This window comes from Culex quinquefasciatus, chromosome 2 (genome assembly GCF_015732765.1).
Source record: "Culex quinquefasciatus strain JHB chromosome 2, VPISU_Cqui_1.0_pri_paternal, whole genome shotgun sequence".
Lineage (NCBI taxonomy): Eukaryota > Metazoa > Arthropoda > Insecta > Diptera > Culicidae > Culex > Culex quinquefasciatus.
Window position 1 is genome coordinate 110,504,754 of NC_051862.1, and position 18,484 is coordinate 110,523,237.

General features: G+C 35.3%; 1 protein-coding gene across 1 annotated transcript; it reads left to right on the forward strand.

The window, feature by feature from the left end:
• Positions 1 to 12,856: 12,856 nt before the first annotated feature.
• LOC119766241 (piggyBac transposable element-derived protein 4-like) lies at positions 12,857 to 16,430 on the forward strand. The gene is made up of 3 exons (XM_038250679.1): positions 12,857 to 12,926; positions 15,168 to 15,744; positions 15,979 to 16,430. The coding sequence occupies exons 1-3, from the start codon at positions 12,857 to 12,859 to the stop codon at positions 16,385 to 16,387; spliced, it is 1,056 nt and encodes a 351-aa protein (XP_038106607.1). The 3' UTR covers positions 16,388 to 16,430.
• The last annotated feature ends 2,054 nt before the right edge of the window (positions 16,431 to 18,484 follow it).

Genomic DNA, 18,484 nt, shown 5'->3' on the forward strand with positions numbered 1-18,484 from the left:
AATCCGGAACCGGTTCCGAAATGGTCAGTGGCCAGAAAAATATTTTAGAAGACCATTTTCGAAAATTGCTGACAAAATGAAGAATTTTGATACCCATATTGATGGACTTTGCTCTGATATGATATTGGCCACTTCGAAGATTTCCCCGGTGGAAATCCGGAACCGGTTCCGGAGTGGCCAGTGGCCAGAAAAACATTTTGGAAGACCATTTTTGATATGTTCTGATAAAATGAAGAATTTGGATACCCATATTGATGGGCTTTGCTCTGATATTATATTGGCCACTTCGAAGATTCCCCAGGGGGGATATCCGGAACCGGTTCTGGAGTGGCTAGTGGCCAGAAAAACATTTTAGAAGACCATTTTTGAAATTTTGCGACAAAATAAAAAATTTTGATACCCATATTGATGGGCTTGCTCTGATATCATATTGGCCACTTTGAAGATTTCTCCGGGGGGAATCCGGAACCGGTTTCGGAGTGGCCAGTTGCCAGAAAATCCTTTTTAGAAGACCATTTTTGAGATGTGTTGACAAAATGAAAATTTTGATACCCATATTGATGGGCTTTGCTCTGATATGATATTGGCCACTTCATAGGTTCTCCGGAGGTACCCAGAACCGGTTCCGAAGTGGCCAGGGTCCAAGAACTGACCTCAAATTAACTTTTCTGAGTTGGTCATTCAAAATCATGAAGTTTGAACCCATATTGCCTATGTTTGATCGGATTGGATACGGGTTAATATCAAAATACCAAAAGTACGTCGTTTATCGACCACCCAGTTTCTTTGGATGACCCCCAAAAAATTTCATATTTTCACCAAACATTCTCCAAGATGTGTACAACAATTGATTGAAAGGGTTTTACGATATCTTCAATCAAAAAATTATAAAAAACAAACCTTACCCGACAAACTTCGTTCTGCCTTTTTTCGTTTGTTGACGTTGAAGCGACCCTCGCCTTACCAGAAAAATTCACAGTAGATTTTCTCTGTTAAAAACGAAAATATTAGGAAAAGGCGAATCAGGAGAGTTGTAAGAAAAAGGAAGACAAATAAAAATCAATTAGGAGCGTAGGACGGGAAAACCCGACAACACTTTTATGACCCACTTAAGTGGCACGCGCAGAAAGGTGCCCGACGAGAAACAAACAAATAACAATATCTGTGAAAAAGGACAGGCACGACTGGAAAATAAATAAAGATTACATTATCTATGGGTTAAGTCATAAAAGGACCGCGACTAATTTCTGAGAAAAAATCTGAGAATTAGAGCGCGGTGGAAAGAAATAGAATATTTATATTAGGATTTTAAGAGTGAGAGAAATAAAATAGGGGAAGGTGGGGCAAGACGACCATATGGGGCAAGAGGAACAATCGCTCCTACGGCCGTAATTTGTACAATTTTGATTGTTTCCAGTATGAGGAATTGTTGCTAGCAATGCAATTAGCTGATTCTACTACCACATAACCGCCAAAATGACGTAAACGCCACGGGGCATAAGATTTAATGAAGTTTTTTTCGAAACCTTTGTTTTCTTATAATATTTGGAAAGTACAAAATAAGGCTTAGGGTTCGTTTTAAGGCTCATTTTATCAAAATGCTATTTTTCCTAGATCAGTAGTGTCCCTACAAATGACATGCACCTATTACAAAGTATGATTTAACTTTTGGTTATTTTTGTTGAGAGCTTTTAAAAATCTTGTTCAGGTGGGGCAAGTGTACCATATGGATTTTTAGTATGGAAAAAATTACGAATTGCTGCAACAACATATTTTATTGGGAAATAAATACATGAAAGTACTTAAAAACTGATAAACAATCGTTAAAAAAAATTGTACATACAAAGTATAGTGATATTATGAAAATTTACTATTTATCATCGAAGTAGTATTTTTTTCGTAAAAACGATAAAATTTTTAGTAAAATATTATTATTTAATCTAAAAATGGAAGAAACCATTCAAATACATTCTAATCCTATGTATCTAAGTGATAACAGTTTAATTGTTAGCAAATTACCATATTTTTCATGCATTGTTCCTCTTGCCCCAACGGGTTGCTCGTCTTGCCCCACTAGTTGAGTAGAACGTACGGCAAATCAAAAATTTTAAAATCAATTTTTCACATTAAAAAACAGGATTTTTTAAAAACTTGTTTAAACAAAGTCTTAGTCAAGACCTAGAATAAGATGATTATAATAAAATTCGACAGATTTTTTAACTTTTTAATGGGTTATAACGAGCATTTCCTTAGCTTGTTACACTTGCCCCACTTTCCCCTAGGCCAGGATATTATGTATAACTTGGAAGGATTTTTAGAGTGGGGGGAAAAATAAATAAAATAAGAAAAAAAGAGAGTTATATATTGTAGAATTCTGGGAATTAAGGAAACTTTTCATTATATCAAGAAAAATACAGGTTGGAGTGGGGGTTGTAAATGAGACAAAATATATTATATAAGTTAGAGGAAGAATTTTTGGAGTGAAACCGAAAAGGACGGATATATTATGCAACATCAAAAACTAGAGTGGGGGTAAAAATATAAGATATTAAATAATTAAGTAAATAACTAGATTTAGTATAAAAGCCAAGCTGAAATCAAATAAAAGTCAGTCAGTAAATGAGACAGTAAATCAGACAGTGAAAGAGAGTGAAAGTGTTTGATCCGAAATATCCAGTCGAAGTGCCTTGGACTTAGCCGGCTGCACGCTTCAAAGTGGTGACAAGCGGAAAGTTTCACTCTGAAACTGGAACGTCATTTCTGCTGGCTTAACCAGTTAGAAAAGTTTTGTAATAGAAAAGTAAAGTGTTAGAAGTGTCACAAGAATCTTAAAATGATAATTTGGTAAGTACCATTTTTTCCATATTTTTACTAACACCTTTTTTATCGGGGACTTAGAGTTTTTCTGACCAACTCTAAACTTAAAAAAAAACTTGTGAATTTCTCTAATTTAGGAAACAGCCTGAAAGTCTGCAGAAAATAATTTACTTTTTTAAAAGTAAGAAAAATTTCCTTCCCTTAATCACGATGGAAGAATTAAGTAAATTGGACAACTATTTTTCGTTGGAAATAGCTAATTTATTGGAAGCTATTCCTAAATCTAAAGAAGAAATCGAACAGAAGACAACAGAAATAGCAGAAGCTGTTGAAAATTATAAGCAACTATTAATTGCTTCAAGGGATACTCTTCAACCTAAAGAGTTCAACAAAATTAACAATGGGTTCAAAGAAGATCACAAAAATCTTCAAGAAGCTCTTGAAGTTTTTGCTAAAAAACTAATTATAGTTTCTGATGATGAGGAGAAATATGGCGAGGTAGAAAATTTAAAAATTATTCCCGTCAGTTTAAAAATTCATAAGAACACTAAAAATCCAAATTCTTACGAATTTCCAATGGATTCAGCAATTAATTGCATTCCAAATTTTTTTGGACATGCAGAAGATTTAACTTCATTTATTGATCAAATTAATTATTTTTACAGTAAAATGCCAAAAGGAGTGTCTCATACCCCTTTGATCAATGTAATAAAACTGAAATTAAAAGGTAGAGCAAAATTTTTTGCAAATTCAATTTCAAATTTACCATGGGAAAAGGTTGAACAGAATATGATTGAAGAATTCAGTGTAAAAAAATCATCGGTAAATATTTTCAAAACAATTAGTACAATCTCACAAAAGCAATTTGAGAAATTTAAGTCATACAAAAACAGAGCTTTGGAAATTCTTGCAGACTTAGAGTCCGTAGAAGACTTCAATAAGAACAGTTTAGTTATGAAAAATTTTAAACTTCATTTCATAGCGGGTTTAAACAACATTGAATTACAGCGCACTGCGAGAAATATTGTGGAAACAGATTTTAGGCAATTTTTGAATACTCTCGAACATCATTACGTCAGTGATGAAGAATTTGAAGATCTTCAGAAACACGTACAGAAAATGAACATACAGACACCAACTGTGAAAACTAACTTCAGAAGCCAATTTAAACACTACAATAATAATAATAACGGTAATTTGGCGAATAATGCACCAGTTTTTCGAAATAATTATCAACAAAATTACCACAGGAATAATGATAACAGAAATGTTACGCAGGAAAATAATAGATTCCGGCATCAACAACAACATCGTGATTTTAACCAAAATCATTCAAACAATCGACCGAACCAAAATTTTAACGCTCATAGAGGAATTAGCTCTCAACAGAATAATATGTCTAATAATCCTAAAACATATTATCCACAACGAAAAAACTAATTTTTGGGGTTTTCGATAGATTTGGCGTCCGAAATACCCGGCAAAATGGAAAATTTAATAGACGCTCTGAATTCCGAGCTCGAAATCGTTTTAGGAGACGGAATTATAATCGGAATAATAATTGGAATAATAATAGTTTAAGAGAGCAAAGAGAATTTTACAACCCCCCTCACGAAATTCTCAAAATAATTTTAACTCCTTTTCTACAATTTAGATTAAGAATTGCTTCAAAACAAAACCCGTTTAATTTTATTCACTACTTGCTTGACACAGGTGCAAGTGTTAATATAATAAGAAGCAATGTTTTAAATGAAATAGGTTATTCTCATGTCAATTTTAAAGATAATATTTCTTTAACTGGCATCAATAATACGTGTAATGAAACAATGGGTTCAGTTATAATCGAATTGTTGATTGGTAACACAATTTTCAGTACAAAATTTTATGTTATGAAGAACTTACCTGTACCGGGAATTATTGGTGCAGAATTCTTGAAGAGACACACTCTTTTCATTGATAAAAATTTTAATTTCATTGTTTTACAAAAACCAAGATTATACTTTAATAATCATTATAACAAAAATGAGGAGAATCTTGCAGATATTAATTGTGAAGAAATATCTACTTCAGGTGATGATGAAAATAACGAGAATGAAGAAAACGCAAATATTATAGCTTATTGTGAAAATAATGCTCAAACGTACAGTATGTAAAAAAAAGTATTTACACCCCTTGGGCACTATGCACATTTTGTGATGAAACATGTAAACAATTTAATGTTGACATAAACCTAGTACTACGTTTTGTTCAGAAACTCATGCCGAACATTTTGCTGCAATAAGCTCATGAAAAGATGTTTTCTATAAAAAGTTATATAACGAATACTATTACAAAAATAAAAAAGGTGCAAAAAAAGTTTGTACACCTTTCGAAAAATTAACATAAATAAAGTTATTTGTTGACAAATCACCATAAATCCAGTCTCCCAACTCCAAATAGGCATCCTTGACTGATCAAAAAAATAATTTGGATTGAATATAAAGTTTACTAATTACTTAGTATAAAAGTTTATATAACTCTGGAAATTCTATATAAAACTTATGTAAACTTAATTTTGCAAACTTTCAATTTAACTAAATGTCAACATATTACCATAGAATTGCTACATAAACATTCTGGAGTGGGTATAACATCGTTTTGAGGGTCTTTGTATCGCTAGAATAGATTTTTCGTTGGAATTTCGTACCAACCCGGAATTACGTCGTCGGAAAATCCGCCGGCATCCGAACCGGTCCACGATTTACAAGTCAACCTATGTGGCATCGGAAAGGGCATAAAATTTCCGATCTTTTGATACCCAGACATCTAGGTTTTCTATAAAACCCACGTTTTTAAATACCTAGGCAAAAACGTTGTTATGGTTTCGTTTGAGCAATCTGCCAAAAATGTATGGAATTTCGTAATTTTTGTTCTCGTGGATCAAACTAACTTTTTGCCCAGGTATTTAAAAACGAGGGTTTTATAGAAAACCTAGATGTCTGGGTATCAAAAGATCGGAAATTTTATGCCCTTTCCGATTCCACATAGGTTGACTTGTGAATCGTGGACCGGTTCGGATGCCGGCGGATTTTCCGACGACGTAATTCCGGGTTGGTACGAAATTCCAACGAAAAATCTATTCTAGCGATACAAAGACCCTCAAAACGATGTTATACCCACTCCAGAATGTTTATGTAGCAATTTTATGGTAATATGTTGACATTTAGTTAAATTGAAAGTTTGCAAAATTAAGTTTACATAAGTTTTATATAGAATTTCCAGAGTTATATAAACTTTTATACTAAGTAATTAGTAAACTTTATATTCAATCCAAATTATTTTTTTGATCAGTCAAGGATGCCTATTTGGAGTTGGGAGACTGGATTTATGGTGATTTGTCAACAAATAACTTTATTTATGTTAATTTTTCGAAAGGTGTACAAACTTTTTTTGCACCTTTTTTATTTTTGTAATAGTATTCGTTATATAACTTTTTATAGAAAACATCTTTTCATGAGCTCATTGCAGCAAAATGTTCGGCATGAGTTTCTGAACAAAACGTAGTACTAGGTTTATGTCAACATTAAATTGTTTGCATGTTTCATCACAAAATGTGCATAGTGCCCAAGGGGTGTAAATACTTTTTTTACATACTGTATGAAATACATAATTCACCTCAAAATAATTTTGATGATGAATTATGCATGCCCAAGGAATTAAACTTGGATATTGACAAAGATTGTGACGTCATTGAATATAAAAAGTTCAAATATGTATGCGGCGAAGAAAGATTTAAAAAACTTTTAGAAACAATTAATTTAAAACATCTAAATAATGAAAATCATGACGCCATAGTTTTCATGATTCGAAAATTCAATAAATTATTTTTCCTCGAGGGCGATGAATTGACTTTTACAAATGCAGCAATTCACGAAATCGAAACAACAACAAACATACCAATTAATAAACGGCAATATAGAATGCCAGAATCTACGAAAACTCATATTGATGAACAGATCGAAGAAATGCTTAAATTAGGTATTATTCAACCTAGCAAAAGTCCTAGGTCGTGCGAGCTGTCAGTTATGGTCAAGGTACATAGAAAATTATGGTATGCCAGATATTGTAGTGATATCATGTAAATTCTATCATACTTTTTTATGTGTTTTAAAGGGGCTGAATTTATTAACTATGAATTTATTTATGGTCATATTAAAATGTTTTCAAAAAGTTGTTTTTTTTTTTTCTCCATCATTTCCAACTGATTGAATTTCGCAAATTTGAAACCACATTTAACGCAGATCACGGCCATCAAGAATCTGAAACAAATCCAGATTTGATTCACAAATTACAAAAGACTAAACAAAATTAAAATAACTCACAAAACAACGATTTTTTCAAATAATTTCTTTGGTCGGTTTAGAATTGTCAATCTGAAAAGCTCAAAGCTAACTCGAACCCGGTAAACACACGAAGCTTGACATATCAACAAAACAAAAAATCTGACAACTTCCAATTTAAAAGTATAAAAATTCAATAAGAGGCTAATAAAATTTAAAAAATACGTTGAAAAAATATATTTTGATTTGAAAATCTGCCATACCATGAACGTTTAAAGCCTTGAAACGCTGGTGCAATTTTGACAGTTTGAGCTGGTGTGAAAACGGCGACAGAGCTCGCACCACACAGCAAAAGTCCTTGGAATGCTCCTGTACTGTGCATCCCGAAGAAAGTGGGAGCTGATGGCAAGAAAAAATACAGAATCGTGGTTGATTTTAGAGCATTAAATCTTATAACGAAACCATTTGTTTTTCCGATTCCATTAATAAACGAGATTTTGGATAACATTGGTGATGCTCAATATTTTTCTTCGATTGATTTAAAATCAGGATTTTATCAAATACTCATTCATCCAAAAGATGCGGCTAAAACTCAAAAACAGTCCGGCAACTTTTCAAAAGCTAATGAATATTATTCTTTTTGAAATTCAACCAGTGAAGGCTTTTGTCTATCTGGATGACATTATTATATTTGGAAATACCATAAAAGAACATAACGATAATCTGTTCAAAATTTTAAATGCTTTAAGTCGTCATAATTTGAAAGTGGAACCGTCCAAATGTAGCATTTTGAAGACACAAATTAAATATTTGGGTCATACTATTGACAAACATGGAATTAGACCAACGGAAGATAATATAAATATTATTAAAAATTTAAAACGTCCTCAAAACATAAAAGATGTTCGTTCATTTCTTGGAACAGTTAACTTTTACGGAAAATTCATTCCAAATATGGCAGATAAACAAAACATTTAAATAATTTACTTAAAAAGGATGTCAAATTCAAATGGTCAGAGGATTGTGAAAAAGCATTTCATGATTTAAAACAATGCTTGATGACAGAACCAATTTTGGTTCGTCCAAATTATAATGATACATTTGTAATTACTACAGATGCTAGTGATTATGCTGTAGGGGCAGTATTGTCAAATGCCAAAACAAATGACAATCCAATTGCATACGCCAGTAGAGCATTAAGTATTTCTGAAAAGAAATATTATACAATTGAAAAAGAATTACTTGCTATTGTATGGGCTATTGAGTATTTTAAACACTATATTTTTAATCAACAGTTTATTGTCTATACTGACCATAGACCATTAATTGCAATTTGGAGATTAAAAGAAACCTCACCAACTCTTTCAAAATTAAGATTAAAAATTCAAGGAATTGGGTGTGACATTAGATACAAACAAGGCAAAGAAAATGTTGTTGCAGATTTTCTTTCTCGCATTAAACATGAAGATGTTGAGGAAATTAATTCAGAAAATAATTTAATTGCTGTCGTGACCAGACAACAGAAACGTCAACCAAAGTGTTCATCAAACCAAATTGGATATTCGAATAATCAAATTATAGATGATATCAACATAAATATAACAAATGATATCTCGCAAAATGAAGAGGATTTAAATGAAACTATCGACGTGTTACAAACAATCGACATTGGAAATGAAAAGGAAGATGATTCATGGAAAAAGTATTCTTTGGACGACTTTTTTGATGCTCAAAATAAGGATGAAATTGATTTTAAATTACTTAAATTTACAAAAACAATGCTAAACGAAAGTGATGCAGATGCCACATTCGTAATACTAAATAGTAAAACAGCATTTAAAGAATTATCACAATTAGTTGACCTACCACATGGTATGAAAGATTATTTGTATGATAATATTTTATCCATTCCGGAACACAAAATGTATGGTTTAATTATCAATGGCTCAGTTAAATCAGTAACAAACATTGAAGAACTTTTCAATGGATTAGTAAAAAGTTTTGAAAATTGTCCTGATTTCATAAAATCAGTTCGAAACATACAAATTGTTTCGTTTAGAAATTTGCAACACAATCCAGATGTAAACATTTTAAGATTTATAGCTGGAAAATATAACAAAATATTCACATTATATGCATCAAATGACACTAGAATGTTTGTTAAAATGGAAGACAGAGATACGGTGTTAACCCGTATAGGCCTGGGTGAAATTGGAATCACTAAAATGACCATAACTCAGCGAAAACTCAACCAATTTGCATACTTCTTTATTAGTTGGACTCGTTAGAATGTCTATTTTCCGAAAATGACCCGCAGAACCCGGAAATGTTCCGGTGGCCGGAGATATTCCGGTGGGTCACTGGGTCAAATGGGGTCAAAATGGCAATTTTTGGGACCCGTAAAGATTTTCAAACAGAAATCTTGGAAAAATACATTTTTCTTGTTATGATCATTGTTCTACCCACAGACAATGCTAACCATCAATTTTGAACCACCGGAATTGTTCCGGATTGGACGGGTAGGTTCCATACCGCGGGGAACCGGTCAGGGGCGGCCAATAATACAAATATTTTATCATGGCAATATGGGTGTCAAAGTTCACCATTTTCAAAATCTAGCTCATCTAGGATCCCCAAAACCATTTTTGGACCGATCTGGCCACTTTGGGACCGGTTCCCGGTACTCCGGCGAATCCCGGAATACGGCAAATTGCGGAATTATTTCAGAACAATTTTGGACCCAGCAATATGGGTGTCAAAGTTCACCATTTTCAGAATCTAGCTCATCTAGGATCTCCAAAACCATTTTTGGACCGATCTGGCCACTTTGGGACCGGTTCCCGGTACTCCGGCGAATCCCGGAATACGGCAAATTGCGGAATTATTTCAGAACAATTTTGGACCCAGCAATATGGGTGTCAAAGTACACCATTTTCAGAATCTAGCTCATCTAGGATCTCCAAAACCATTTTTGGAACGATCTGGCCACTTTGGGACCGGTTCCCGGTACTCCGGCGAATCCCGGAATACGGCAAATTGCGGAATTATTTCAGAACAATTTTCGACCCAGCAATATGGGTGTCAAAGTTCACCATTTTCAGAATCTAGCTCATCTAGGATCTCTAAAACCATTTTTGGACCGATCTGGCCACTTTGGGACCGGTTCCCGGTACTCCGGCGAATCCCGGAATACGGCAAATTGCGGAATTATTTCAGAACAATTTTGGACCCAGCAATATGGGTGTCAAAGTACACCATTTTCAGAATCTAGCTCATCTAGGATCTCCAAAACCATTTTTGGAACGATCTGGCCACTTTGGGACCGGTTCCCGGTACTCCGGCGAATCCCGGAATACGGCAAATTGCGGAATTATTTCAGAACAATTTTCGACCCAGCAATGTGGGTGTCAATGTTCACCATTTTCAAAATCTAGCTCATCTAGGATCCCCAAAACCATTTTTGGACCGATCTGGCCACTTTGGGACCGGTTCCCGGTACTCCGGCGAAACCCGGAATACGGCAAATTGCGGAATTATTTCAGAACAATTTTCGACCCAGCAATGTGGGTGTCAATGTTCACAATTTTCTAAATACAGCTCATCTAAGATCACCAAAACCATTTTTGGACCGATCTGGCCACTTTGGGACCGGTTCCCGGTACTCCGGCGAAACCCGGAATACGGCAAATTGCGGAATTCTTTCAGATCAATTTTTGACCCAGCAATATGGGTGTCAAAGTTCACCATTTTCAAAATCTAGCTCATCTAGGATCTCCAAAACCATTTTTGGACCGATCTGGCCACTTTGGGACCGGTTCCCGGTACTCCGGCGAAACCCGGAATACGGCAAATTGCGGAATTATTTCAGAACAATGTTGGACCCAGCAATATGGGTGTCAAAGTTCACCATTTTCAAAATCTAGCTCATCTAGGATCCCCAAAACCATTTTTGGACCGATCTGGCCACTTTGTGACCGGTTCCCGGTACTCCGGCGAAACCCGGAATACGGCAAATTGCGGAATTATTTCAGAACAATTTTCGACCCAGCAATGTGGGTGTCAATGTTCACAATTTTCTAAATACAGCTCATCTAGGATCACCAAAACCATTTTTGGACCGATCTGGCCACTTTGGGACCGGTTCCCGGTACTCCGGCGAAACCCGGAATACGGCAAATTGCGGAATTATTTCAGAACAATGTTGGACCCAGCAATATGGGTGTCAAAGTTCACCATTTTCAAAATCTAGCTCATCTAGGATCCCCAAAACCATTTTTGGACCGATCTGGCCACTTTGTGACCGGTTCCCGGTACTCCGGCGATTCCCGGAATACGGCAAATTGCGGAATTCTTTCAGATCAATTTTTGACCCAGCAATATGGGTGTCAATGTTCACAATTTTCTAAATACAGCTCATCTAGGATCACCAAAACCATTTTTGGACCGATCTGGCCACTTTGGGACCGGTTCCCGGTACTCCGGCGAAACCCGGAATACGGCAAATTGCGGAATTCTTTCAGATCAATTTTTGACCCAGCAATATGGGTGTCAAAGTTCACCATTTTCAAAATCTAGCTCATCTAGGATCTCCAAAACCATTTTTGGACCGATCTGGCCACTTTGGGACCGGTTCCCGGTACTCCGGCGAAACCCGGAATACGGCAAATTGCGGAATTATTTCAGAACAATGTTGGACCCAGCAATATGGGTGTCAAAGTTCACCATTTTCAAAATCTAGCTCATCTAGGATCCCCAAAACCATTTTTGGACCGATCTGGCCACTTTGTGACCGGTTCCCGGTACTCCGGCGATTCCCGGAATACGGCAAATTGCGGAATTATTTCAGAACAATTTTGGACCCAGCAATGTGGGTGTCAATGTTCACCATTTTCAAAATGAACCTGTCAGTTCAATTGTTCAAAATTTGTGTTGAACTGACTTCATTGTTTGTTTACTTTTTTTATATTTATTTCATAAGGTTTTACGCCGTGCCTTTATTTGACAGCTCGCGTGCAATGTTTACATGTTCTTCGTTGTCGGTTTCGATGTAAAATGTGGAAAACTTTGTCTAAAAATGACAACGCTATCCTCGTACAAGCCATGTAGTTGCGCGAGCAGAAACCTAGCTTATTTGGCGCGAACCTCCAAACCCAACCCAAAGCAAAATATAAACCTCTTATATGGTGCGAAAATTCTGTTGCGTTGATTGCATCGAACAAAATTGGGTGAGTTGTCGTTAGCGTGTACATTGTGTGGCGCATCAGCTTTTGACAGGTTGCGCTCGTCGCTTCCCAACCCTGCGGACCAGTATCAGTGTTACCAGAATTAAATCGAAAAAAAAATCTGACAAAACTATCTGGGAAAATCTGGCATGCCACTTTCTCATAATTATTGAGCAAAATTGTGTTCAAAAATTGTGCAATTTTACATTTTATTCATTATCGATTACAATATGGATTTTTTAGCAAAGCCTTTATCTTTATCTGGCAACCTGGCAACTGTTCCATTGACGTCTCTTTGGTAAACGCGTGGCAAGACAGAGAGCAAGAGAAAATTTCTCCTTCTTTCCGTTTTATGCTTTAGTTCGTTCTCGCTTGCTCTCGACTTGTTCCTTGGTGATGAGGTTTCATTCTAGATTGAGTTCTTGATTGCGTCTGATCAAAGCATTTTTTTTGACCGAGTGATGGATACAGAAAGTGAGAGTGAACTTGATGATTACAATGAATCTTCTGATGCAGCGACAGTTTCCGATCTACCAAGTGAAGATGATGAATCAAATCAATCTGCAAGGTAATTTTTGACTAAAAAGTTTTAAAAATGTGTGAATGAATGTGTGTGTTTTGTTTTTCACAGCAGTGGCACTTCCGAGAGCGACGAAGATTTCGTCGCGAGGAACGGAGTAAGATGGCGAAAAAACCGGATAAGAAAGCTTTTCGCGGTGAATTCGACCAGTGTAATCATGGGTTGACTGATCATTCGAAGGATTTCAAAACGGCCCAGGACGCATTCGAATTGTTTATGTCAGTCGGTATGCTTGGTATAATGGTGAAATACACCAATATGCATGCGAGATCGAAGCGCCGAAAATGGAATGATGTTACGGTACCGGAAATGCGGGCATTCATTGCTGTCCTAATCGGAGCAGGTCGTCTTCATATGAACGACGTCAACACAAACATCCTTTGGAGTTCAGATGACGTTTGGGCACCAAGGTTCTTCAAGTTGGCTATGGCACGCGATCGGTTCAAGGACATCTTCAATTTTTGGCGATTTGATGACCGAAAAACTCGGAAGAAACGTTTCCGAAAATCGAAGAACAAGTTGGAGCCGGTGAGATTGATTTACGACGATTTCGTGAAACGTTGCATCCGTAACTACAATCCTGGCAGCAACCTAACGATTGATGAGCGACTGTGCGTGTTTCGGGGTAAGTAAAAATTCAAAAATTTAAAAATTCAAAATTCAAAAATTCAAAAATTCAAAATTCAACAATTCAAAATTCAAAATTCAAAATTCAAAATTCAAAAATTCAAAAATTCAAAATTCAAAAATTCAAAAATTCAAAATTCAAAATTCAAAAATTCAAAATTCAAAAATTCAAAATTCAAAATTCAAAAATTCAAAATTCAAAATTCAAAAATTCAAAATTCAAAATTCAAAATTCAAAAATTCAAAAATTCAAAATTCAAAATTCAAAAATTCAAAAATTCAAAATTCAAAATTCAAAATTCAAAATTCAAAATTCAAAATTCAAAATTCAAAAATTCAAAATTCAAAATTCAAAAATTCAAAAATTCAAAATTCAAAATTTAAAAATTCAAAATTCAAAATTCAAAATTCAAAAATTCAAAAATTCAAAATTCAAAATTCAAAATTCAAAATTCAAAAATTCAAAATTCAAAAATTCAAAAATTTAAAAATTCAAAATTCAAAATTCAAAAATTCAAAATTCAAAATTCAAAATTCAAAATTCAAAAATTCAAAATTCAAAAATTCAAAAATTCAAAAATTCAAAAATTCAAAAATTCAAAATTTCAAAAATTCAAAAATTCAAAAATTCAAAAATTCAAAAATTCAAAAATTCAAAAATTCAAAAATTCAAAAATTCAAAAATTCAAAAATTCAAAATTTCAAAAATTCAAAAATTCAAAAATTCAAAAATTCAAAAATTCAAAAATTCAAAAATTCAAAATTCAAAATTCAAAATTTAAAAATTCAAAAATTCAAAATTCAAAATTCAAAATTCAAAATTCAAAAATTCAAAATTCAAAAATTCAAAAATTCAAAAATTCAAAAATTCAAAAATTCAAAAATTCAAAAATTCAAAAATTCAAAAATTCAAAAATTCAAAAATTCAAAAATACAAAAATTCAAAAATTCAAAAATTCAAGAATTCAAAAATTCAAAAATTCAAAAATTCAAAAATTCAAAAATTCAAAAATTCAAAAATTCAAAAATTCAAAAATTCAAAAATTCAAAAATTCAAAAATTCAAAAATTCAAAAATTCAAAAATTCAAAAATTCAAAAATTCAAAAATTCAAAAATTCAAAAATTCAAAAATTCAAAAATTCAAAAATTCAAAAATTCAAAAATTCAAAAATTCAAAAATTCAAAAATTCAAAAATTCAAAAATTCAAAAATTCAAAAATTCAAAAATTCAAAAATTCAAAAATTCAAAAATTCAAAAATTCAAAAATTCAAAAATTCAAAAATTCAAAAATTCAAAAATTCTAAAATTCTAAAATTCTAAAATTCAAAAATTCAAAAATTCAAAAATTCAAAAATTCAAAAATTCAAAAATTCAAAAATTCAAAAATTCAAAAATTCAAAAATTCAAAAATTCAAAAATTCAAAAATTCAAAAATTCAAAATTTAAAAATTTAAAAAAATGTTTTGTAAAATAGATTGTTTTGTTTCTCCCTCCAGGTAAATGCCCTTTCAGGGTTTACATGAAATCGAAACCAGGCAAATATGGCATGAAAGTTTGGTGCTGCTCTTGTGTCCATTGTCAGTACATATGCAACTTGCAGGTGTACACAGGAAAAGTCGACAAAAACCGGAGAAGGGACAGGGCAAGAGAGTGGTACTGGATCTGATGCAGCCATTTACGGGTCTTTGGAGAGAGGTGACTACAGATAATTTCTTCAGCTCTCTCCAACTCTCCGACGACCTGTTCAAGGACAACACCCTTTTCACGGGAACGGTTCGAACGAACAAACCAGATTTGCCGGATAGCTTCGCCAAGTCGGCCAGCCGGGCACCCAACTCGGTACTGGTCGGCTATAACGGCGTAAGCACCCTGACTTCTTTTATCGACGGACACAAAAAAAAGCCGGCCATTGTACTGACATCAACCCTTACCAAAACCACAATCTGCGGCAAAAAACCACCAATCGTGCTTCACTACAACGGGACGAAGGGCGCTGTTGATGCAGGCGATTTCATCACTCGCAAGACGAACTGTGTCCGAAAGACCAGGGTATGGACGAAGAAACTGGTGATGGAACTCCTGAGCGTCGCCTGCTTGAATGCGAGTTGCCTGTACCGGTTGAAGTACCCGGAGCGGTGCAAGGGCAAAAGTTGGAGATCAAATTTTCTGCAACAACTGTGCGACCCAGGCTTGCCACAAATACAGATTTTTTTGGCACATACCAAACACTCAATCGAGTATAACTTTAAAGAATAATATTCTTACCAAAAACTGAACATGTCAAAAGATGCTAACAATGTTTATCTTTTTGGCCAATTTAACAAAAACTGCTCAAATTTGTTTTAACTGTAAAAAAAATTCGTTTGTGTTTCGGGCCTGTGCTGAAAAATCTGTATTTTGTGGCAAGCCTGGTGCGACCAGCTCATTCAGGAGAACGTACAGGAACGTGTAAAATCTCAAAGGCTGACAAAGGAGTTACGAGGGCAGCTGAACGCGTTTTCTTCTCGCCAAATGGAAGCGGGCGCAAAACTGTGCAACTGGTGTGGCAAGGAGTCTAGGCCAATCCGTACCTGTTGTATTTGCGCGGAAGCAGTCTGTAAGCAACACTACACTGAGATGGACCTAAAGTTTTGTAGAGAGTGTAAGAAGCAAGGCCTGAAACCAAAGACGACGAACACAAAGATAAGTCGAGTTCGGTGCGAGACGTGCAAAGTGGATCGGAAAACTGAAACGAAATGTGCTCATTGTGAGACTGCCATCTGTGGCGTATGCGGAAAGTCAGCCAAAGTAATGTTGTGCGAAAAATGTTCAAAAGCTTGAGAGAGAGAGAGAGAGAGAGAGAGAGAGAGAGAGAGAGAGAGAGAGAGAGAGATAGAGATAGAGAGAGAGAGATAGAGAGAGAGAGAGATAGAAAGAGAAAGAGAGCGAGCAAGAAAAGAGTGTGGAAGAAAGAAAGAGAAGGACATAAACAGTGAAAGGGCAACAGAAAAACTGAAAGAATGAAAGAGAAAGAAAAATAACAAACGAGCGAGCGAGATAGTAAAAGAACAGAACGAATGAGAGACAAAAAAGGAAAGTGAGAGAGAGAGAGAGAGGCCTGAATATCTTCAAACTCAAAAAAATATAAATACATTGGACTAATCATGAACTTTTGATTTCTTAGTAAGTAATCCCATAATTTGCCGTTTTCCGGGTTTCGCCGGAGTACCGGGAACCGGTCCCAAAGTGGCCAGATCGTTCCAAACATGGTTTTGGGGATCCTAGATGAGCTAGATTTTGAAAATGGTGAACTGTGACACCCATATTGCTGGGTCCAAAATTGTTCTGAAAGAATTCCGCAATTTGCCGTATTCCGGGTTTCGCCGGAGTACCGGGAACCGGTCCCAAAGTGGCCAGATCGGTCCAAAAATGGTTTTGGGGATCCTAGATGAGCTAGATTTTGAAAATGGTGAACTTTGACACCCATATTGCTGGGTCAAAAATTGATCTGAAAGAATTCCGCAATTTGCCGTATTCCGGGTTTCGCCGGAGTACCGGGAACCGGTCCCAAAGTGGCCAGATCGGTCCAAAAATGGTTTTGGTGATCCTAGATGAGCTGTATTTAGAAAATTGTGAACATTGACACCCACATTGCTGGGTCGAAAATTGTTCTGAAATAATTCCGCAATTTGCCGTATTCCGGGTTTCGCCGGAGTACCGGGAACCGGTCCCAAAGTGGCCAGATCGGTCCAAAAATGGTTTTGGTGATCCTAGATGAGCTGTATTTAGAAAATTGTGAACATTGACACCCACATTGCTGGGTCGAAAATTGTTCTGAAATAATTCCGCAATTTGCCGTATTCCGGGTTTCGCCGGAGTACCGGGAACCGGTCCCAAAGTGGCCAGATCGGTCCAAAAATGGTTTTGGGGATCCTAGATGAGCTAGATTTTGAAAATGGTGAACTTTGACACCCATATTGCCATGATAAAAATATTTGTATTATTGGCCGCCCCTGACCGGTTCCCCGCGGTATGGAACCTACCCGTCCAATCCGGAACAATTCCGGTGGTTCAAAATTGATGGTTAGCATTGTCTGTGGGTAGAACAATGATCATAACAAGAAAAATGTATTTTTTCCAAGATTTCTGTTTGAAAATCTATACGGGTCCCAAAATTGCCATTTTTGACCCCATTTGACCCAGTGACCCACCGGAATATCTCCGGCCACCGGAACATTTCCGGGTTCTGCGGGTCATTTTCGGAAAATAGACATTCTAACGAGTCCAACTAATAAAGAAGTATGCAAATTGGTTGAGTTTTCGCTGAGTTATGGTCATTTTAGTGATTCCAATTTCACCCAGGCCTATACGGGTTAAAAGAATTTCATGATTCACCATTAGGAGGTCATGTAGGTGGAAGAAGAATGCTTCAACGTATTAGTCCTCTTTTCACATGGGATAATATGCGTCGAGACGTTGAAAATTATGTAAAGCAATGTGAATCATGTCAAAAAAATAAAATTTGGCCAAAACACAAAATTCCAATGAAAATTACGACAACGTCGACAGAACCTTTTCAGAAAGTTTATATGGATATAGTAATTTTAACTATATCCGAAGACAATAATCGGTATGGATTAGTCATTCAAGACGATCTTACGAGATTTTTAGTAGTTGCTCCTTTACCGGATCAAGAAAGCACGACAGTGGCAAGAGCTTTTGTAGAGCATTTCATTTGTCGATTTGGTGCTCCAGCAGAAGTCGTAACAGACCAAGGAGCTAATTTTATGAGTAATTTATTAAAACATACTTGCAAAATATTAAAAATCAAGAAAATTAATACAAGTGCCTATCATCCACAGGCAAATTTAGTTGAACGTTCAAATAGAGAACTTAAAACGTTCTTACGAAATTACATTGCAGGAAATCCTCAAACGT